Genomic DNA, 23,423 nt, shown 5'->3' on the forward strand with positions numbered 1-23,423 from the left:
TTTGAAAGAGGTGACATGATGGACACTGGTCATAATGTGTATCTGTTATGTACCCAGAGATTTGTGGACTGAAAACCAGCAGTGAAGTGTTTACTTTAGGCAATGACTCATGGTTAATACATCATGGTTACTGAAATTTGAACCCTGTTGTTGAGGGACTAGTGTTATTTAACTAAACTGTAATAACAAGTTCATGCATTATGAAGGCTGCATACAAAGTATTTGAAAGTGGTTTTTTTTTTTTTTTTATTCCCCCACAATGTCTTAGAACAGTTTTAAAGACATGAAAATTTTCAGCTTTGTGTCAGATAGAATTCTGTGAAGTGATCTATTCTCCCCCCCCCCCCCAAATAGCTATATTTCTTCTATGGACATAAGATATTTAGTTTCTTAAAAATCTTGTCTGGGGGGGCGCCTAGGTGGCTCAATGGGTTAAGCCTCTGCCTTCAGCTCAGGTCATGATCTCAGGGTCCTGGGATCGGCCTCTGCTCAGCAGGGATCCTGCTTTCCCCTCTCTCTCTGCCTGCCTCTCTGCCTACTTGTGATCTCTCTCTGTCAAATAAATAAATAAAATCTTTTAAAAAAAAATCTTGTCTGGGGTCAGTAGTGGTAAGTTAGATTTTCAAGAAAACTATCCATTTCTTCCAGGTTTTCAAATTTACCTGAATAACATTAAATAGGTCTTTATGTATGCATCAAGTATAGGTTGATTACTTCAGGTTGGTCTTTTACCTAAGAAAGTGTATTTTGGCTGCCTTCTTTTGTTACCTGAGTTCTGCTGCCATTAGGCTATCTTCTTGTTCCCTTCCCCTGAAACAGTATTTGCTGCTCTTCATCCCAAGAAAGGGGTGTTAGGAGATGCTCTTACCACTCACAGCAGACCCTACCCATTTACTTGAATCTGTGAATTATGTCTGTCTTCTGACTTCACTGAAAATGAGCATACAGGTTTTATTAATGTTCATCTTATTACTTTTGCATAAAATCCAGAAAGACAAAAAGGAAATAGCTGCCTTGCATTTCTTGTTTCACTAGAAATAATCACTGGCTTTTCAACACAAAGTTAAACAAATTTTATTATTTAATATACGCATTTAGCTCAATAAAGATGGATTTTTAAAACTAAATTATCTGTGAGTTCTTTTGTCACCATAGATGAAGGGCTTGGTTTGTGGGAAAATTGTGATTATAAATGGAGAGCATGAGGGAATTTTGGGGTAGTGGTGGAACAGTTCTCTATTCTGATTATAGCAGTGGTCATAGAAATCCATGTGTGTGATAAAATGTCATAGAATGATTTAAAAATGGGGAAAAAATGAGAAATACAAATAAAGTTGTTTTTTTTTTTTAAGATTTTACTTATTTATTTATTTATTTTAGAGGGACAGAGAGAGAGAGTGAGTGCACATGAGTGCACAATCAGGGGAGGGGGCAGAGGGGCAGGGAGAGAGAATCTGAAGCAGACTCCTCACTGATCACAGAGCCTGAGGTGGGCCTCAATCTCACCGCCAGGAGATCATGACCTGAGCTGAAACCAAGAGGTAGAGGCTTAACCGACTGTGCCACCCAGGTGCCCCACAAATAAGGTTTATGAGTGTTTTTTAAACAGTGTTTTTCAATGTCAGTTTCCTGGTTTCAATAAGTGTACTATGGTTACACAATACTATCACTGAAAGAATCCAGGTAAAGAAAACACAAGAACCCTAAATCATTTTTGCAAGTAAAATTAAAAATTTGCTTACATTTGGTAAATTTTTGCTCTAATTCTTAGATTAATTTTTTTAAGATTATTTATATATTTATTTATTTGAGTGAGAGAGAGAGAGCACAGAAGTTGGGGGGAGGGGTGTTGGAGAAGGGGCAAATGGAGACGCAGACTCCTCATTGAGCAGGGAGCCTGACTCAGGGCTCAATCTGAGGACCCTGGGATCATGACCTGAGCCAAAGGCAGATGCTTAACTGACTGAGCCACCCAGGTGTCCCCAATTTCTTCTTTTAGAAACTTAGACCTTGTAGATATTTAGATATTTTTAGAGATAGTAGGAAACCCAATAATACTGTTTAGTCTATGATCATTCAAAGCTCATATGTCATGGTGGTTTTTTCATACAGCATGGTATCTTCACTTGAAAGATTGGATTAAAAATTTCTCAAAACTGGGATAAATACTATTGTTTCCTGAACTGATCTATGATGGGAAAACAGAGGTATCTTTGTTCAGTAGTGTGATAGGTTAAAGGAGATGTGATCCACTCTTCTTTGAAATAATTAGATTTCTCTATCGATTCCGTTATGGAGAAGGAAGATACAAAAATACAAAATCTGGAATACAAAAACTGGAATGTAAAATCTTAGAGGTTGACATGTGAAACCTGGGAATGGGAAATCACTCAGCTTGGATTAAGAAGATCTGTCACATGATTGAGACCAAGTTTTCCAAGTCATTCCGTTAAAGGAGGAAGTTGAACTAGATGACCGAGGGCAGCACTTCACAAACTTGGGAAGTTATCAGAAAATACTGAGAAGCTGCTAAAGTGGCTAGCTGAGTTTGGAAATCCACTGATCCAAGATAAATTTTACATCAAAAATTACTATTTTAAGCAGGACTATAACACCATCCATTGCAGAAATAAGCGATATTCTTATCTAACCACGAATTGTTTGAAAAAGTGAGACTTCTTAAACCAACCCATATATGCATTTTCAGGCCTTAGAGAAATACTCTTTTATAATTGCTTTTATCCATTGGAAATTCTAAATCACCTTCAATCTTTATTCTTAAGCATTCCCTTATGAGTACATTTGACTGAAATATATCTTAAATAGCTTTAGTTCCCTGAAATCAAGATTTTCTTTGAGATATTCTGAAGTACTTCACTATCATGAAGGAATTCATTATTTGAGGTTTGAATAGGGTCACTACAAAAAAAAAAAAAAAAAAAAAAAACAACAGATAAGACCTCTATTTGACTTCTTAAGTGATAAAACATTTCTTTAATGTAAGTTTTATTTTACATTCTCTCTAGCTTTTCATTACTTGATTTTCAAAAAATGACTGACCAGTTTTTCTTTCCTTTAAAAAATATTTTTTAAATTGTTTACCACCTCAATGGGGTAACAACTTGAAGTTCTTACTCTTATTTCAACCTATATTAGCATATACTTCAGTTAAAAATTAAAAAAAATTTTTTTTCTTTAATGCTAGTTAAAGACTGTTTTGTTTGTTTTTTTGTTTGTTTTTCCCCTGTAACACGAATTTTTGCTCCGAAGCCACTGATATGTTTTCAAAGCAGAGCTGTTTCTGTGAATATTCCTGTGAGGCCCATTACAGCAGAAACAAATACAGGTAGGATAACTAGGGACATGGCCCACTCTTGCCCTATCTCTCCCATGAAGGTTAAGGATATCACTCCTGGCTCAAGTCCCACATTTGCACCACCATTGCCACCCTGTGAAAAGGCCTGGAACCTATCATGACTGCATTTGGTGTCTTTTCTTCTAAGAAGCACCTGTGAGTTTGGACAGAGGAGATGCCTGTATCATATGGAGTAAGGTTTGTTGCGGGAAATATTTGAAAGCATGATGGCCACGGTCTTCTTCTCCCTTAGGAAATGATCAAAGGCCCAGACACTACTCTGGGAATACCAAAGAACTGTTTATTGGGTGAAGCGTAAGTACCCTGTGGTTAAGGCAGTGGCATAAAGCAGATCTCTTGATTGAATCCCAAACAACTCTTCCTGATCGTCATGTGTTCCTGGATCTTCTTCATAAATATATTTATGTAAGTCTCCAAGTTACACTCAGCAGATAGAAACACAAACTAAAGAAAGATCCATTTTGTTCTTGGTGTCATAGGCCTGCCTGACACATCGCAGCAACACACGATCCTTGGGATTGGAGGACGCCTCCCAGCACAAGTGACAGTACCACTGCCTTGATCCCTCAGAACCTACAAAACCCAAATCTCTCAGCAACATGTCCCTAACCTTATTTTATCCTCTAGTCTCTTTGAACTCAAGTTTTAGTGTTTTAGACATTGTTCTTTTTCTTCTCCTCTGATTTGAACCAGACTTTCATCTATCGATGTCTCTCTGTTCCTTTCAGCTCATCCTCTGGTCTTGTTAGTAGACAATTCCCCATGAATCCCTCTGTCTCTGCCCGTCTTGTGACATCATTTGTCTGGAATATCTTCTCAAGGATGTCTGTGTAGCAGATAGCCTTGGAAATAGAGTGTTTCCTTTCAGTGCAGAGGGCAGATTTCTTTGCTGTCTAAGATAAAAACAATGGCCCTCTCTGGGGCAGAGTTTGGGCAAGTCTGCTAGCAGCCCTTTCATAAGATCAAGAGTTCTAGGCCTGTAGCTCCTTAGTTGTGCATGTGGCATCCTTCTGGGCCTGCTCCTTCATCGTTCCCATACAGTGTGGGGACAAGGAGAACCAATGCAAACATGAAGCCATGAGTAAGAAAGTTCTTTGTCTCTGACCTCAAAGTCTTGTGTCTTCTGCTGGTATAGCTATGAAACTGTGGCATGCTGACTTGTGAGTTTATCAGTGGGGTGAAATGTGATGTTACAATTCTCGATATATCTCAGTTGACATAAGCACCATGGCTGGCATTTTCTAGCCAGGGCTTCCTAACATTTATTTTCTTTTCCTAATTACACCCCGATTTCCTCTTGAGAATTTTGTATTCCTTGTTGGATACGATCTCAGGAAAGTGATTTGATGTTCTGTCCTCTCCCAGCTAAGAGATGGGAGCATGACCCAAGCTAACCTCACTGAAACTTACACAGAATGACAGACACAGTGAAAACAATTGGTATTCATTTATCCCAGCTCCCTAAACAAATACTTCCTGCTATTTCTGAGCATCCTTTTTTTAGAATCTATAGACACCTTGAACTCTGCCTGTGTCCAGGCCAGTTTCTTCACATTTCTCATGAATTTTGTGAGTTTCTAATATTCCCCAAATACATTTCCTTTGGCTTGAGTTGGTTTTCATCACCTTCAACCAAAGACTTCTAAAGTACTCAGCCTTGATCTAACACTCTGCAGGTCCTAATGTGTTTCATATGTGTTATGGATTGTGTTTTCACAGAACATGATTAGCCTTCACTACAGTTTGGGGATTAGAAATAAGACAATATTAGACACATAAATTTTAAAAAACACTCTGAATTTCTAGATTCTGTAGATCTTTTCTCTGGGACAAAGCTATTTCAAAGCATTCATTCATTAATTTAACTAATATTTACTGAGCACCTCCTTTATAGCAAGAGCTGCTAGGAAGATGGCAGCGAATAAAATAGAAAATCAATCTTTCTCATAGGGTTTATAATCTTATTCTAAGTTATATCATTTTTACTCTTGCTTTAAAAAGAGACTGTTAAAATGTAAATGCTTTGTGGGCACAAACCTTGTTTTTCTTGATTACCATTTTTATTGGTAACTGCTTATTAAGTATTCAACAAATATTTGCTGACTAAATAAATAAATCTTACTTCCAATAGGAAGTTCCTGGCCCTGAAATGTCTGCATTATTGGTCACAAACAATTGTCCAAAACGGAGATGAAAAGCATTAGAACCCAAAGGGATGAGGGGATAAAGATCTCTTTGTATTTAAGTCTTAAGTTTTTGTATCAATATGACAAATTTTCAATGTCGAATGGATACTAAAAGTCATTCTTTATTAAGTAAGAATTTAACTAGAAAGGAAATATGATTACTATTAAAGAGAACAAGTAATAAATGTAGCAAACGCAACTAATAAAATAAGTCTGAATAAAATTTAACTTATAGTTTAATGAAAGCCTCTTTGCACAAATCAAATGAAATAGAATTTAGAACTTTAAAATAAGGCAAAATCATAGTTTTCATTAATTAGACAATCTCATCTTGCTTTCTCTTTTAGAGCCTCTGTTTTTAAGATCACATTTTCTTTTGTCTTCATTTTTAAAATTTTATTTTACTGGTTTAATCTCATTTTTAATGGGCTGTTTTTCCCCACATGTCTAACAGTTTTCGTTGCAGCTTCTATTAAGATCTACATCAAATGAGTTATTACCGGGTTTCAAATCAAATGCCTCTTATTATCATCACCAGAAAAAGTTATGGTGGCTTCTTAGGGAAAGGGTCGGGGAGCGATGTGTCTGTGATATGGAGCAGGGCTGGCAGCTTACACTTACCCTTGCATCCCTGAAAACCACCGGCTTTTCCCTGCTTGCTGCATAATTAAAGGACAAATGGGTAAGTTTTCTGAATTTCAGTGACAGTTACTAAGTTCTTCTTAAAAGAATAAACTGAATTCAACTTAATTGTCTCTGGTTACAAAGAGGTCAGTTCAGGTTATCAGCTAAAAAGCAATCACTCATCCGCATATGTTCCAATAAATGATAAATAATTGGCTTGTTTTTCTGCTATATTCAATACAAACTAAGTGAATAGAACAGATGGGGAAGCAGTAATAAGAAAATACGTACTATTTCTTTCTGAGTTTGATCACTTTTGGAGCTTGGGTAAGCTCGGTATGTTTTAACAAGTGGACCAAAATAGTATAATTTAAATATTTTTCCCACAGCTGTTTCTGAATGAAAAGAAAGTGCCACGAAAAGAATAGTAACTGAACACTTACTATGTACGAGACAATCCAAAAGATACAAAGCTGAGTAAGACTCAAATCCTGTTGAAAAGAAGATTACAGTGGGAGAAAAGGAGATGATATGTTTAGCATAATGCTGAAGAACAACCATAAAAGGCAAGTATAAAATACAACAGTAATTAAAAAGCACTTCTCTCCGGCCTGGAGATGGGGACAAAGATCAATGTAACCAGAGAAATAGAGCTTGGAAGGAGCATGGAGTGTTCTAGCAATAATAAATACGGCTGTGGGGGTTGGGGAGCGGAGGGTTTGGTGCGTGGCCCATGAGAGAGGAGCGGGAGAGGACAGGGAAGCGGCAGCGGGAAGGAGGGGTGAAAGACACAGTCTGTGAGGGCTTTTTGTGACAGTCATGAACTGTGCCATTCTATAAGACACACCAGGAGATATTGAAGGTTTCTGGGCAGGTAAGCCATAAACAGAGTGATGTTCTAAAAAGGTAACTGGTGGCTACCTGAAGGACTGACTGCAGAGGAGACAGACTCAAGGCTGGCTGGAGTCTGTGGCAAGAAAAGAGCCATGCTTTCAGAGATACATCTGCTTTCAATTTGTAGGGTTGCAGAAGACCCAGCACAGAGGGGGAGCGTCCTGGTAAAGAGGGGGTTCTGGGAGACCAGGTGAGGCCCATATAAGAATGGCCACAAAAGGCATGGAGGAGGGAATAGGAAATCTGGTGGGGGGGGAGTCCACGCGGCTACTTCCTCATGAGCAGCCAAGAGAGGCAAGATGACACTGCAATATATTTTTCACCCATGTTTTTAACAAGTGATCTTTCAAAGACTGCGGAGCAGGGCACTCTATCATCAAAAAACCGAAAACCAAAACAAAACAAAACAAAAACAAAAACAAAACACACTAGTATATACAAAGGTAAATGAACTTATCTTTTCCTAAAAGACCTCTCCGAGCTTTTAATATGACAAGATACCTTGATTGGCCTAGAGAGAAGAACACGTGCAGCATTTAGGAAACCTAGAATATAACATGAAAGTCTATTTTAGACCTAACAACACATATTGGAAACAAAGTGCATTAATGTTACTTTGGAGTTTAAAACCTACATGCCTGGGAGAGGAGAGCCATGTGTATGTAAAGTAAAAGCCCTCTTAGAGATTCAGCTAGGATGGACATTTAGATTTCTAATCAAACTAATGAGTTATTTAAAATTGTAGTCACATTGTATTTCTAACTTAAAATATATAGAAGTGCATCATCCCTTGGTTAATTTCTTGAGGAAGGAACAAAGCCTTTTCTCCCAAGAAGGGCTCCCTGCCTGGACTTCCTGGTCCTCTTCTGTGCATATGCCACACCCACAGAACATCGTCTACAATATCCAATTTCAGGTTCTTTAAAGTAGAATGGAAAATTATTCACAAAAGAGTTAGGAGGACTGATATTTAGTGAGAAAGTTGATGGCTTTAGGTTTGGATATACTGAACTTAGTTTTTAAAACATGCATGCAGTTTTTTAGCAGGTATTTGGAAATGCATAACTTGCCTTTCCCTACAGGAATTATTATTTTTTTAAGATTTTATTTATTTATTTGACAGAGAGAGATCACAAGTAGGCAGAGAGGCAGGCAGAGAGAGAGAGAGGGAAGCAGGCTCCCCGCTGAGCAGAGAGCCCGATGCGGGACTCGATCCCAGGACCGTGAGATCATGACCTGAGCCGAAGGCAGCGGCTTAACCCACTGAGCCACCCAGGCGCCCCTCCCTACAGGAATTAATCAAAATTAAAGCATTTCTTTTTTTACATGTATACAGCGTTTTTATTTGTTATGTCTTTACCTACCTACTTATGGGAGTTATTAAATCACCTCAAATCTCATAAAATCACATGATTTCTTCTAACCTCTACCTTCAAAATAATCATTAGTTTCAAACACAGATTTATCCTTAGATATATGGTTGTGACCTACATCTTGGTCAGGGGGATGGTTAAGTAGGTACATTCAATTTGTAAAAAAAAAAAAAAAAAACTATAGGACGACGCCTTAAGATTTGTGTATTTTCCTGTATATGTTTTAGTTTAGCATAACTTTACAAACAAAATGGGAGTAACACACATTAAATATGTACAGTAATTCTTTGGGGACCTATTGTTACCTCACTTTCAGACATGTAGAACAGAAATAGGTAAAAACTCTAACGAAAAGCTTCTTCTAAATATTAGAAGTATATTCTTCTATGAATATGTTTCTTGTAATTTAAATTTTGTCAGTGCGGGTAATGATTGTGTACATTTAAGAATAATCTAAATATGCAGTAAATTTCAAATGATTCCATTTTAATACTGGATAATTGTAATAATTTTTTAATTTTACTGTATTAGCAAGACAAGCCAGCAGAAGTCCTATCTTGAAAGTAAGATTAGTGCATGTATTTGCTTAATGAATGAAAATTTCCCCAAACCTAGAGTATGTATCACTACTATTAGTTGGAATCCTTCCAACTACTAGGGCAAGGGATTGAAAACCTTAGTTATTGCCAAGTTCTCACTGTGTATTTCTTTGAACCACCAACTAGTGAACTCCTTATGTTTTAGTCAACCAGTCTGTTTCAAAATTCTTCTAAGGACACCACCCCTTTGTGCTTAAACATTGTTAAAAAGTTTGAGTCAGATTTTTTATTAATCCAATACATTTATAAATGATATATGGTAATTACTACAGAACTCTGTAATTATCATAAAATACTCCAACAGAATACCCTGTTGGCCTTTTTAGAAACCGCTCCCTGGAGTAATACATTGCATATATTCACACACATGCACATACATATATAAGGTGTGTTCTGGTGGGAGAAGCGGATCGTGAAGTGACTCAACTTTACTGAGTGAAGAATACACAGAAATCAACGCTTATACTTGGAATAAATCCCAAACTACCAAATGTGAGATGGCCATAATATTCTATCGACCAAGGAGCTTGCATGCACACAACTGACTGGCTTGCTGCAATTTCTGAGTCATGAAGCCTGACACTGTGAGCTATGGTAGTTATATAGTTATCAATCAGGGAAGAGAGAAAAAGAACACTAAGTCCTTACAGAAGCTTTTAGAAGACATAAAGGCTAGATCTTTTTGTTTTTCTATCTTCCTTTGTAAAGTTTTTATATCTCATTTTTTTTTGGTAAAATGTTTACAAATTCATTTTCTCCATATTTATTTAAAATAAATTAGCAACTTAAAAACCTACAGTTGTTTTCACTGTAAACATGTCATGCATGTTCTGTTGGTTCAAGGATAAAATTAAAACAAGATATCCTCTGTAGAGCAAATATATTTATTATGCACTTTCATATACATAGGGATTTTTGCTTAATATAATACAAGGAATAAAATAAAACTTTTACAATGTGAAATTCAATGTACACTTTAGGCTATTTACATACCCCAAACCGAGGAAAAAATAAAAAAGAAAGCATTTGTCTGCAACTACATTTGCTGAGAAGTGTAAATGGAGAACATTAAGCAAAACAAATATTTGCATAGCCAACAATATTGAGAAAATTATTTACTCCTGTTTTTAAAGTAGTGAATTATTTTTGGTAAGGATTCCAGTAGGGGTGGGGGATAAGGAAGAGAGACAAAAGATACTGGCTGTACTTTGCAGTACACAGAAGTTCCAGACAATTTTCCTTCCAAAACCTTTCCTACATACAGATTTTAATTTTTCATTACTATATTTTTTTAATCACTTCCCTTATCATCAACTCATGACTTTCGGGGAATGGGCGCAGACGGAATGTAAAACAAGTTACAAGCACATGGCATCATAGGTGTGTAGTGACATTAGGTGATTTACAAAATTTAAACATCTTGATTTTTAAAATAGCTATTTAGGCATTTTTAATTGAGGGGACTGTTTTTTACTCTTCTTCATGAAGCAAAAGCCATCTTCAGTCATACTTTTAAATCCCCCACAAAAACAAATAGGCAAAGTGGGGCATCTTCAGCACCCTTATTATCCTTGTCATCCTAACTAAAAGCCAGTTCTGTCCTATTCCAAAACACAATTAATACAAAAACATCCAGAGAAATACTTACTTTTGAAAATCGTATTTTCCCAACAGATTTTCTTCCTACCAACTGTTTCAAGTGTACATAATATGGGTATGAAAACATTCAGCTCTTTGAAAAACACAAATCCCTTATGTAATGAGTCATATCGTTGCCCTTTGGCCACAAGGTGCATTTTTGTAAAAAAACAATAAAATTAAATAAATATAATTCCAATAATTCAAGGTTAATAGAAAAACTGGCAGCTTTCAGGGTTCTCTTTCTAAAGAAAAATACACCTAATAAGAAATTAGAGCTTCATCTTCTACAGTAATGTAAATGTACTATATTTGAGAAATGAGTAAGATTGGTTCTAATAATAGTATGTATTCATATTTATCAATAGAATCATTAACACTTTTAAGGCTACTTTGCAAGAGTCCTATTAAGTGTATTTAATAAATGTCCCATAGGGACAAAAATTCAATACTTGAAACATTCACATTCGAGTTATCAATATTGCCATGTCACCTTAATAGTGAATGAACTTCTCTCCTATTTCTGATTATGACTTACCAATGACAAACAAAATGTGTTTCGCTGACTTTAAAAAAATAAAAAACAAAACCCTTACATGAAGATTCAAGTGAAACACTTATCACAACCATTTACACGTTTCTATTTCTGTGAACAATGCATCACATATGTGTCCTTCATATATGAAGATGGCATTACTGACCTCTTTTACTCAACATTCTTCTCCAGTAGTAGCAGTGTTTTTGTGCTGAATCTCCAAATTCTCTTTCCTCATTCCTCTTTCTTATCAACAGCACATGGGAAAAATACAATTTCTGGGCTTTCTAAAATTCACGGGGCTTATTCAAAGATCAAACCTACAACCAGGGCTCCTCAACAACTCTAACCTTTCCAGACATACACACAACCCAGTTAAGCCAGCCTTACTGGTTTAGAGTCCATCCAGGTGGCCAAGGCTGTGGGTCCCCTGCTCATTTGAACCAGTCACCTTTGTTTTCCCTGGTCAGAGATTTCATCTTTAACCCTGCCATCCAGTTATCCTGTGAGCAACTGGCCAAAGAAGAAAACAGGAAAGAGTATGTGGACAGAAAAGTGCAAATCCATCACTATCGTCTACCAAGTATCAATAAAAAAATACACATGTGCTATGATTGACAGGTTAGTGGTGTCATCTTTGAAGGACCACACATATTACATTCATCAAAACTATTCATCCAACTACCACTAAAACTGACTCAGCTGATTTTGAGAGGGGGCTATTTTGGTCATGCAGTGATTTACAAGATAGAACCAACTGAGAGAGAAGCCAGCATGAAAATCTACAAATCTAAATTGTATTCAACTGGACAGAAAAGATTAAGTGTAGTCAATGAATTGTTCAGGGATCAAAAATCTACCCTCAGACAGCTACATCTCCTTCTACTTACACACGCCCTGAGGCATGGCTTTGTCCCTGAGAATTTTCATGCCTCAGGAATGATAGTCTCTTCTTGGAGGTGGAATGACAAGTGAGTGGAAGGTGAAATTGCATCCCAGAGAATGAAACAGAACTTTGTTCTGATTCTAGTCTGCTTTTTCCTCTCTTTCTCTGTCTTTCTCTTTTTCTTTTTTCATCTTTAGCCAGAGATTAGGAGGATTCTACTGGGAAATCCAAATTTAAACTACTCAGAGCAGCTCCCTAAAACACTAGAATTATTTTTTAAAAGATCTGTCAACAAACCATTTTCACTTCAATGTGGCATTAAATAGAAACACATTTTTCAACCAATGCTGAAGGTGTACTGAACATAAAATAGTTGCATGATTTATTTTATTGAGCAACATTTTTAAAGATACAAGAAACAAGCCATACACTATAACAATGCAAATGTGACTGAAACAATATGCTTAAGTTTCATTCGCCACAAAAAAGAAAAAAAAATAAATACAAAGAACACTGCCTTTTCGTACATATTTGATCATGGCACATGCACATTTATCAAATCTTAACTTAAATTTTTTTTTTAGCTTTTACCAGGGAACTGCAGTATACATCTGCATTTAAAAACAAAAGTGCTTATTCTTGTGTAGTGAATACAAAGCACACAAAATGAAATTTTTTTAAGCACAGAGGGTTACATTGAGAAGGCAGCCTTACTATTTAGGCACATTACAGTAATTAAGGTAACTGTACTGCAGATATCACATTCTTCATTTTTTTTCAGCAAATCAACAGGCATTTTATGATTTCATCCAGTAGCTGAAGAACCACTCCAATCACAATGTCTTCTGTTTCACAGAATAGGAAACTAATGCAAAAGTTAAAGAAAAAATTAATTTCTACATAATACTTATTATATAACTACATATAGTTTTAAGACCCTATATAATTATATATATATATATATAGGTATATATATATACACACACACATACATACATTTACTATGTAAAGCGTAAAGTGGACACATCTATTAGAGATTCATTATTCAACTTATAAATCACTTTTAAAGAATCCACAAAATGTTTACCCTAATTCATGTATTTTACTGTTTAACATATATGTATACTTTGCTTTTACAAAAGATGTCATGAGAGTTAGAGGGCTGTACCATCAGAGTTGAATATTTTAAAAATAAATCACATTGCAGAATGAACTACTTTACACAAATTATTTTTAAATGATATCTGACCAGTCATCCATCAATTCCTATTGAAGGGCATTACTATTAGAAAGCACAGCAAGTTTATAATTTGTAATAATGCTTCACCTGAAATACCCCAAAATATAGCTCCAAAGACAAAAAAAAGCGAAAGGAGGAAATTTCAGTTTACTAAAGAGTACAACTTTGTTAGAGGATGAAAAATGATTAAGCAAAGTGGGATAAATATACTTGTAGTATAAATTAGCAAAGATTCCTAATGAAACCTTTGGATTTATCTCTAATGAGAGAACTGTGCTTCTGAAAAAGTATCTATTATATAAAATTAGGTATATATTTTCCCATTAACTTCCCCTATATAATTAGTGAGACATCCATTGTGGTGGAAAGATAAAGTTTTTATTTAATAAATACGATTTATTTTGAGGTTTAAACATAAAATTCTTATGTCTGAATATACTAAGTTCTAAATATCCTCTTGCTAATACATCCAACTTATCATCTTTCCTCACCTATTCTTCGTGTGTGTGCAAATTTTACTTGGAAGTGGTTTTTTTTTTAACTTGGAAGATTTTTAAGATCTGTCATAACAAAAATTACCTTTTGCTGATTAAATCTTTGACTTCCTCTAGGGTGAAAAGGAAAGAAATTAACACTGACTACCTATCTACTAAGCACTACATACACTATCTTATTCAAACCAAAATGTGAGGATTACCGAAATGGTCCTCTCCCCTCCTTCCATTACCGTCAAAGAACTTCGAAGAGGGGAAATGACGGTATAGGAGGAAATTCTTAATCTGAGATCCATTAAGTAGTATTATTCATTCATTCATTCATTCACTCATTCATTCATCCATTCACATACTCAATACATTTTCACTGAGAAACGACTACAGGTCCAAATAGTATTCCAAATACACGGAATACGTCAGAGAACAAAACAGATAAAAATCCCTACTTTCACAGAGTTTACATTTTAGTTGGGAAGAGACAAATAATAAACATAATAATAAATAAAATATATAAAGTATACTAAAAAATAAGTTCTTTGGATAACAAAAAGCAGGAAAGGAAAAAAGAGTGCTGGTGGCAGGACAATCCGAATTCACAAGGATGCTAAGGGAAGGGCTTGTTGAGAGAGAGGATGGCATCTGAATAGATTAGGCGAGGGAATTGGCCATGTGACTATTAGGGAAAAGAGTATCCTTAGTAGAGGGAACCATATTTTTGATATTTTATTCTCTATGTTGATGAAATGTTACCTTTTATAACGGCGTTTCCTTTTTATAGTTGAAGCTAGGGTCAGAACCCTCAATCTGAAGCTTCAGGGCTTGTTTAAGGCTTAATTCCGTCTCGGAGGAAGGATACCCTTCTAACACTTCCTGATGCCCCCTGTCTTGTATTGTCCGCGGGACTGACACCCTACCAAGAAAAACCTGGTTGCTCTGAAGATGGTAATTTGGATTGGTCATTATCCCATTTCTCTTCTTCTGCTCCCCACTTTGTTGATGAATAAGAAATTGCTGTTGAGATCGACTAATTTCTTGCTGAGTCGAAGGTACCATAATTTTGCACTGCGATTCTGCGGGCATTTGCTTAGGTGGCACATTCGTCCCCGATTTGGCGGTAGGCCCTCTTTTATCGAACTGAGTCATCTCATATTCTAAAACCTTTGGCTGTGAAGAACTATTTTGTTTAGCTTTTTTCCCAGCTGCCCCAGATTTGCTGGAATTTTCTGATTTCCCCCCTTTGTTTGTTTTAGTCGACTTCAAACTGGGCTTTACCTGACTCCACTCAAATTCACTACTTGGTGAATTATGGCTCTGTCCCAAGGACTGCGTTGTGGAAGACGGGGAAACAATTGACTGTCGACTTCTACTGCGTGGCAACGAATGCTGCTGAATTTGTTCTGTAAAGGACAGGTTATGAAAGCTATCAATTGGCACTGTTTGAGCCGTTGCTGTAGATGAAGTAGTTCTCAAAGATGAGTTTTTTGAGCTTTTCAGGGAATTGTTTGACAACGACGACTTCTGACGATCGACTGTAGAATCTGGAGATTCTGAAGGAGAACTGAATGCATGAGCTGGCCCATTAGGTAAACCACGCAACGAAGGTTGCATGTCCCCTCCACCAGTACTGCCAGAGCTATTTGATTTAATTGTTAATGACTGCATTTTTGAAGACACCGACTGCAGAGGTTTTTGCTCCATTGTATGCACAGGAGATGGGGAACAGCCATTCAAACTAGATGCACCATATTTTTCTAATAATTTAATTATTTGAGAATGTCCATTTTTGGCAGCAACACGCATAGCAGTGCGTCCAAATTGATCAGCATGGTTTGGATCAGCACCGTGCTCTAATAAAACCTGCACAACATCAATGTGCCCTTCCTGGGCTGCAATACAGAGAGCAGTTGCACCCTGATTACATGTATGGTCAACAATGGCACCATGCTCAATCAGAAGCTGAACCACTTTTACGTGGCCCTGCCACGCTGCAGACTGCAAAGCAGATCGCTTTTCGTTATCTGCGGCATTGACGTCAGCATGGTAGGTTATCAGAACCTGTACCATTTCCAAATGGCCTTGCCAGCAGGAAACGTGAAGTGCTGTCCTTCCTTCAGCATCACTTGCTTCTACATTTGCACCATTTTCTAGAAAATACTCAGCCATTGTAAGTTGGTTTTCTAAGGCCAAAATATAAAGCGTAGGCCTCCCATCAGCATCTTTGTAATTAACGTCAGCTCCATGGCTAAAAAGCAATTCAACAATGTCTCTATGCCCTTCTAATGCAGCAACCCGCAGTGCATTTCTTCCATCATAACCTCTCTGATCAATGTTGGATTTATTTTCCAATAGTATTTGAACACAATCATAATGACCCTCTTGCGAAGCTAATATGAAAGGTATTCGTCCATCGTTATCGATCTCGTTTGTTCTAGCACCTTGTTCAATAAGTGCTTCACATATTAATCTGTGACCTTCAAAAGCTGCCATATGCAAAGGTGTCCATCCGGCATCGTCTCTGTGATTTTCATCTAACCCTCTGTCCAGTAGAGTACGTACTACCTCAACATTTCCTTGGGCTGAAGCTATGCTGAGGACTGTCCTACCTTCACTATCGATGCTATCCACAGCGGCACCCCAAAACAAAAGCGTGTTTACAACGGAGGCATGGCCCATAGAAGCTGCCGCTAAGAGGGGTGTACGACCATTGTTATCTGTGTGGTCTACATCTGCTCCCCCTTCTAGAAGCAAGTCAACCACATCAACATGTCCTTCATAGGCAGCGACCAGCAGTGGAGTCATGCCATCTTTATCACAATGATCTACTTCAGCACCTCGATCAATTAAAAGACTAACAACTGATGCATGTCCTTTACTTGCAGGCACACAAAGTGCAGCTACAGAGAGCGCAGTCCTGCCATCAACATCCTCGTGATTCACTTCTGCTCCGTGGTCCAGGAGGTGTTCCACAATTTCTCTATGGCCCATGTATGCTGCTGCTATCAGTGCAGTTCTACCTTCATTATCAGCTTTGTTGACTTCAGCACCATGTTGTAGCAAATTCAGTACAATATCCTCATGTCCTCCCCAAGCTGCTGCTCTCAAAGCTGTTCGGCTATCAGCATCCGCACAGTCCACTTTTACACCCGCATAAAGTAGTGCAGAAACTACCTCAGTATGGCCACCCCAAGCAGCAGATCTTAATGCTGTCCAACCATCTTGATCAGTATGATTAATATTTGCACCACACCCAATCAAACAATTAACCACCTTGGTATGTCCTTGTCTAGCAGCTAGGGTAAGTGGTGTATGTCCATGGGCATCTTCAATCTCTAAATCTGCTCCCCTGGAGACAAGTAAATTCACTACATCAAGATTGCCACTGTATGCAGCATTAGCCAATAATGTTCTCCCATTTGAGTCACACTGATTTACTGAAGCTCCATTATCTAATAATGTCCGAATGGAATCCTCTCTTTCCAAGGCTTGTCGGACTATGCACGACGTGCGATCATCTTCACTGTTAACGTGAGCACCAGCTTTAACCAACAGCTGTAGCACTTCTTGTTCCTTGGGTATTAAAGTAGACAAGGAATCTCTGACAGGTGTACCATTCCATATCATCCAGAGAGCTAACTCAGCTGTCTCTAATTGTAAGTTTGAATTAATTAAATGCAATGCAAATTCTTGTGCTTCCAATGGTGTTAAATTCTTGGCTTGACAGGTATAACTCATAGCCAACATTCTGTGTCCTTCTGCTGCGTTACATAAATACTTCTGAGTGCAGTGTTTCACATCCAGAAGCCACTCTGCAAAACTATAATGGAACAGTATTTTAGTATTTCCTAGTCCATCAACAAGAAGTTTGGAGAGGACATCTAACTTACGTTGAAAGTCTTCCAAGGTTAATGACATATTTTTAGTCCATACCGCATGATACAATTCCGTTATGGTCAAAGGCCGGCAGGCTGCAAGAATCACATTCAAAATGGGCTGAACTTTTGCAAACTGTTTCCTTACAAAAAGTCTCTGACACAGCCAGAGATAGAGACCATTTAGAGTTCCTGGGATGTCACGAATCTCTCTTAACATAATAAAATTTTCTACAACTCCATCTAGAACTCGCTCTAGATAAAGAAAGCATCCGCTGCTTTTAATGTGCAGTTGATTTAACATCTCTGCAGTTTCTTTTGTGAGGTGTTGTCGCAAAGCTTCTTCTTGATCTAAACGATGAAGGATGTACTGCTGAACATCCTTAACAATATATGCCTTCCGAAGGTCATCTAAGCTTATTTTTCGAAAACCTAAAGAGACAAAAGTAGATGTCATCAATTGAAAATGATTACAGAAGCTGCCATATATTTGAAGAGGATGTCCTCGATATATAATAAACTAATAAGCAAAGAAATCAATAATAAATCAATACAAATAAATTAATACCTATGAGTATATATAGACACATATACATATATATTTTTAAGCTTTATTTATTTGAGAGAGAGAGCATGTGTGGGTGGGGGAAGGGCACAGGGAAAGAATCTTCAAGCAGACTCCTCACTGAACACAGAACCTGCCAGGGAGCTTTGATCCCATGACCCTTGAGATCATGACCTGAGCTGAAACTAAGAGACGGCTGCTTAACCAAATGAGCCACCCAGGTGTCACAATATCTATGAGTATATAAATCAGTTCTCTCTTCCTTCCATAAAAACCACTAATGGAAGATAAAGTATTCCATTTTCTGATCTACAAAAGGAACTATTTCTTATTCTATTAGTAGCTCAGGGTTCCCCTCAACTTTAATGACAAGAGATACTAAACTCAACATTAGAAAGTCTTACATACATATCCATGAAAACACCTTAGTAAGATTTTCTGAACTACCAAATGACTAAGGAAAAAAGGTTGCCAGAGATAATAATAACACTTGCTTATTTTTAAAGCTTATCTTTTGGGGCGCCTGGGTGGCTCAGTGGGTTAAAGCCTCTGCCTTCGGCTCAGGTCATGATCTCAGGGTCCTGGGATCGAGCCCCGCATCGGGCTCTCTGCTCAGCGGGGAGCCTGCTTCCCTTCCTCTCTCTCTGCCTGCCTCTCTGCCTACTTGTGATCTCTCTCTGTCAAATAAATAAATAAAATCTTTAAAAAAAAATAAAATAAAGCTTATCTTTTCACAGTAAAAATTTATATATTTCCATCCATATACCTAAATGTACACTAGCCTTAATGATGGGACTGAATATTTATATCCAATTAAGAGTATTACCTGTCACTGCCTCTGAATTACTATTATAAATACACTTTCAGAAAGAATACACACAAAATGCTTACAGTTTAAAAAATAAAGCTCTTCCAAATCTAAGTGTTTAGTAATATGTACTTAGATTGAATAAATTATTATGTTCATCATTAATGATAGTTACCTGTTCATTAAAACAGAACTGAGAATACCTGTTAATAATTTGATTATCTTAAGTTAACTTTACTAAAAATACTTTTTTAAAAATTGCAACTTCTAATCACTACATATGCAGTTCTCTTATTAAGAATAAGCACAATTTAATACATTGCTATACAAAGCACTTTAACACATTTTTATAAGGCTGAAAAATTCTCATCATTTTTAAGGGAATAAAAACAGGATTTACTGAAATATTGGACCATACTCTGTTGAACCACTTTTGTATTCTTACTGAAAATATTTCCCAGGGTATGAAACTTCTTAGGGCTACTGACAGTAGAATGACAATGACAGGATGTGTGCCAGGATTTATAACCTGTTGCTCACTGAAATTATTTATTATCCCGAAGAATCTTTGAGGGTAGGGGCTAGGAAAATTAAACTTAAAAGTAAAACAATAAGAAAGTCAAATAAATTCTGGCATGTTGATACCCTAGTAAATTACATAGCCATTAAAATAGTTTGTTTTTTTTTTTTAAGATTTTATTTATTATTTGAGAGAGACGGAGCATGAGAGGAGAGAGGTCAGCGGGAGAAGCAGACTCCCTGCCGAGCAGGGAGCCCGATGTGGGACTCGATCCCAGGACTCCAGGATCATGACCTGAGCCGAAGGCAGTCGCTTAAACCAACTGAGCCATCCAGGCAACCCTAAAATAGTTATTAAAAAAATACATAGTGACACTAAAAGGCTTATAAATGTTAAACTTTATTAAAAAGCAAGAAATCAAATTGATATAAGTATGATCTCAACTAGGTAGGATAACATATACAGAATTTAACACACAATGTTAAAGAGTGGTTATTTAATACTTTATCCCTGAAAGATGTTAATATTTGAGTATCCTGTCATTTAAAACATTTTCTATATGGAGCATGTATTATTTTATAACCAAATATAAATAATTATGTATGAAGATCTCCAAAAATACTTGAGGATTAATTTGTGCACAAAACAGTTTCAAATGGGCTATTTCCTTCAGTCCCATAACATGTATCAATTGCCATTAGCCCACAATAATATCCTCATAGGCAGTCAAGATTCTGCTTAAGGGCCAAAGTAATTTTCATTAAATTGACTCTAATCTGAAGCCATTAATAAAAATGCTACTTACTGGTTAGTGTACTTAATACCCCAGGAAAGAGAAAAATCTCTTCCCAACAATGTTAAATCCTCAGATATGAGTGGGTGAAACTTATTTAGATCCAGTAAAAATATTAATGTTCCTTCCCTAAGGTGATACACCTACCAATTTTAATTCTGAATGCACTCATTTCAATTCAAAACCCATATATCACAACTTAAAACAACAGTAAAAAGTAGAAAGAAATACGGAGGACACTGGCAAGGGAAACTGGTAAAAGTCTAGGAAAAAAAATGAGTAAACGAAAAAATATGCTATGTTCATGGATGGAAAGAAAGCGTATTTCATATTTCAAACTTCTCTTACAAGTTTAAACTAAATTTAATATTTTTTGTTTATATCATTAATAGTTATAATTTTAAAAAGTATGGTATTAAAGTCAGTCCAGAGGAATAAAAGTAAAAGTATATAATTCAGAATAATAATATTGGTGACAATAAGGGCTGGGAAGTGTACAAAAGATAAAAAATATTAAACCAGTGTGGCATTTGCACAAAAATGCCAACAGAAAGTTTAGAAGATAAGACAGTTTAGAAATATATCAATAACACATCAATATACATACATGGCAGTAATTACACTTACCGGTAAACATTTTAGTAACAGCCTTACTCTGTTTTCGGGCAGAACACAGAAGCAATAGCCATGGTGGAAAGAACTCATGGTGACCAGCCAGAAGCTCTGCAACAGTTCCAGATAAGCTGGTAGACGTTTGTTCACCTTCAGTGATATTACATCCTTCATCAACAGAATCAACAAGTAGATAGAGGCTTTGCTGGGGAGGCTTCATTCCCAAAAGAGGGAGGAGAACACATCTGTAAAACACACCCACATGAACATTTTGAATGTTACTGGCTATGACATTTAGTTTCTCATTCAGACATTAGTCATACAGGTTAGAAATATGTGTTAAGAATAAATAAATTAAGTTTTAGATACAAATATTGTACAAGTTTCAGTTTCTTACTTTAAGAATACTAATCCTAAATAGTTCACATTTTTAGTAACAACATTTTCCACAATAAAGTGTGTGAGCAAGGGAGTGTGTGTGTGTGTGTGTGTGTGTATTAGTAATTCAGCATAATTAAGGAGGACAGTAGGAACTTTAGGAAACCACATTTCAATATTCCAATCCTGATTTTTTCAATCACCAATAAAAAGCTTGAATTGCTTATAACCAAGTTAAAATGTGTTACAAAAAACCCAACCAAACAAACAAACAAACAAAAAACAACCAACTTTGGGGCCCACCTTAATAACAAGAAAATATCAAGTGTCCCATACAATTTAGAAATGTTTCATTACTATTTCTCTTACAAAATGACTGCAGCTATACTAGCTTGTCACGCGCAAATTTTGTTTTAATGATGGTACAAAGATAAATTCCTATTATCTAGGTCCCATTTGGTGTATGTTCACCTTTCAGTGTTAAAGAACAAATTATTACATTTAATTCCACAGAAGACTGCATTTCCTACTCATAATTTATACTGCAGTTGGATAGTTGAATATAATTTTTATAACTGAAACAATGCTTATTCATTTTCAACAAATATTTACTTAAGCATGTGATATGCTGAAAATGGCATTGAAAGGGACATAATCCATTTAGTTATGAATACCAAAAATTTACAGATAATCCTTTCTACAACTCTCTTCTTAAATTTGCAATCCCATAGCAACCAAGATCTAATTTGTCACTATGTCCTACCAGTATTTCTTTATAAAAATCTCTCAAACCCACCTCAGTCTGTAACATCACCACCTTACTCCACACTACCATCATCTCTCTCATCCAGACCACCATAATCACCAGTATGTTCTGTATGTTACATGTCGCCAACCACTTCCCCATAATTCCTACTGCAGCCAGAGCAACCTTACAATACTACTCCAGCCACACTAGCCTTCTTTCAGTGACTTTTATTAGATAAAATTACACAAGGACCTTTTTCATTTTTTTCTTTTTAAAGATTTTGTCAGAGAGAGCGAGCGAGCGCGAGTGCACATAAGCAGTGGGAGAAGCACGCTCCCTGATGAGCAAGGACCTCAAGGTGGGACTCCATTCCAGGATGCTAGGATCATGAGTTGAGCCAAAGCTTAACCAAATGAGCCACTTAGGTGTCCACACAAGGACGTTTTCTCTTGCAGTTTTCTCTGCCTGAAATGTGCTTTTCTTTTCTTCTTTCCTCCTTAATCTTCAATTGTAAGCCTTAGAGTCACTTTTCCAAGACTGAATCCTTATGCTTTCAGAGTATTAAATATTTCTTTCATAACACTATCAAATTTGCAATGTTAGACTTACTAATTTAATATCAATAATCCTTATTTCTTCCTGTACACTCAAAGCATCAAGAAAACAGGGGCCATGTCAGTTTTGCTCATGAGTGTATCCCAGGACTTAGTATAGTGCTGTGACCATAACAGATCCTAAATAAAGACTTGACATTGTTGTAGTCTAGTGGAAAAGAAAGAACTTCAATGCATTGTGCTCAGTGCTATGATAAAAAGCAGTAACATTACTAATGTGACTGATAAATGACCAACTCGAGGGAAGTAGAAAGGAAAGGCAGAGGATGTCAAAGAAATATTCAAATATTAGGTGCTCAGATGAATTGTTTTTAAAAAACAATTATAATTCTCCAGGAATTATAATAAATTTAGAATAAATTTTACATTAAATTATAATTAGGAGGAAGAAGGGCAATACTGCCAGAAGGAATATGTTAAATTTGGGAAAATTTACTGTACCTTATGTATGTATTTCCTCTATTATAAGAACAAAGAAGGTTGATGGATAACAGGTACTACAGTAATATATATGCCATAGTATATAACATACTATAGTATTGTACCATAATCACTGCCACTTGAGAAATAACACACAGTGCTATGGGAGTACATAGTGGGCCAACTTACCTTATTTTTTATAGGGATTGGGTAGGGGAGAGCTCAGGGAAACCAAAAAGAAGAACCTTAGT

General features: G+C 36.5%; 1 protein-coding gene across 2 annotated transcripts in view; it reads right to left on the reverse strand.

Moving 5' to 3' along the window:
- Nucleotides 1–9,916: 9,916 nt before the first annotated feature.
- ANKRD50 (ankyrin repeat domain containing 50) overlaps nucleotides 9,917–23,423 on the reverse strand; it is a 32,583-nt gene continuing 19,076 nt past the window's right edge. Inside the window, exons 2-4 of one of the 2 annotated variants that reach the window (XM_080796958.1) lie at nucleotides 21,028–21,257; nucleotides 14,596–18,146; nucleotides 9,917–12,976 (exon numbers count right to left, since the gene is read on the reverse strand). In XM_080796958.1, coding sequence (XP_080653084.1) covers nucleotides 14,599–18,146; nucleotides 21,028–21,257 — 3,778 coding nt within the window. In that variant the 3' untranslated portion in view covers nucleotides 9,917–12,976; nucleotides 14,596–14,598. Of the gene's footprint in view, nucleotides 12,977–14,467; nucleotides 18,147–21,027; nucleotides 21,258–23,423 lie in introns of those variants that run through there. The other variant, XM_080796957.1, reaches the window with a different exon arrangement.

Source organism: Martes martes (genome assembly GCF_963455335.1).
Source record: "Martes martes genome assembly, chromosome: 2".
Taxonomy (NCBI): Eukaryota; Metazoa; Chordata; class Mammalia; order Carnivora; family Mustelidae; genus Martes; species Martes martes.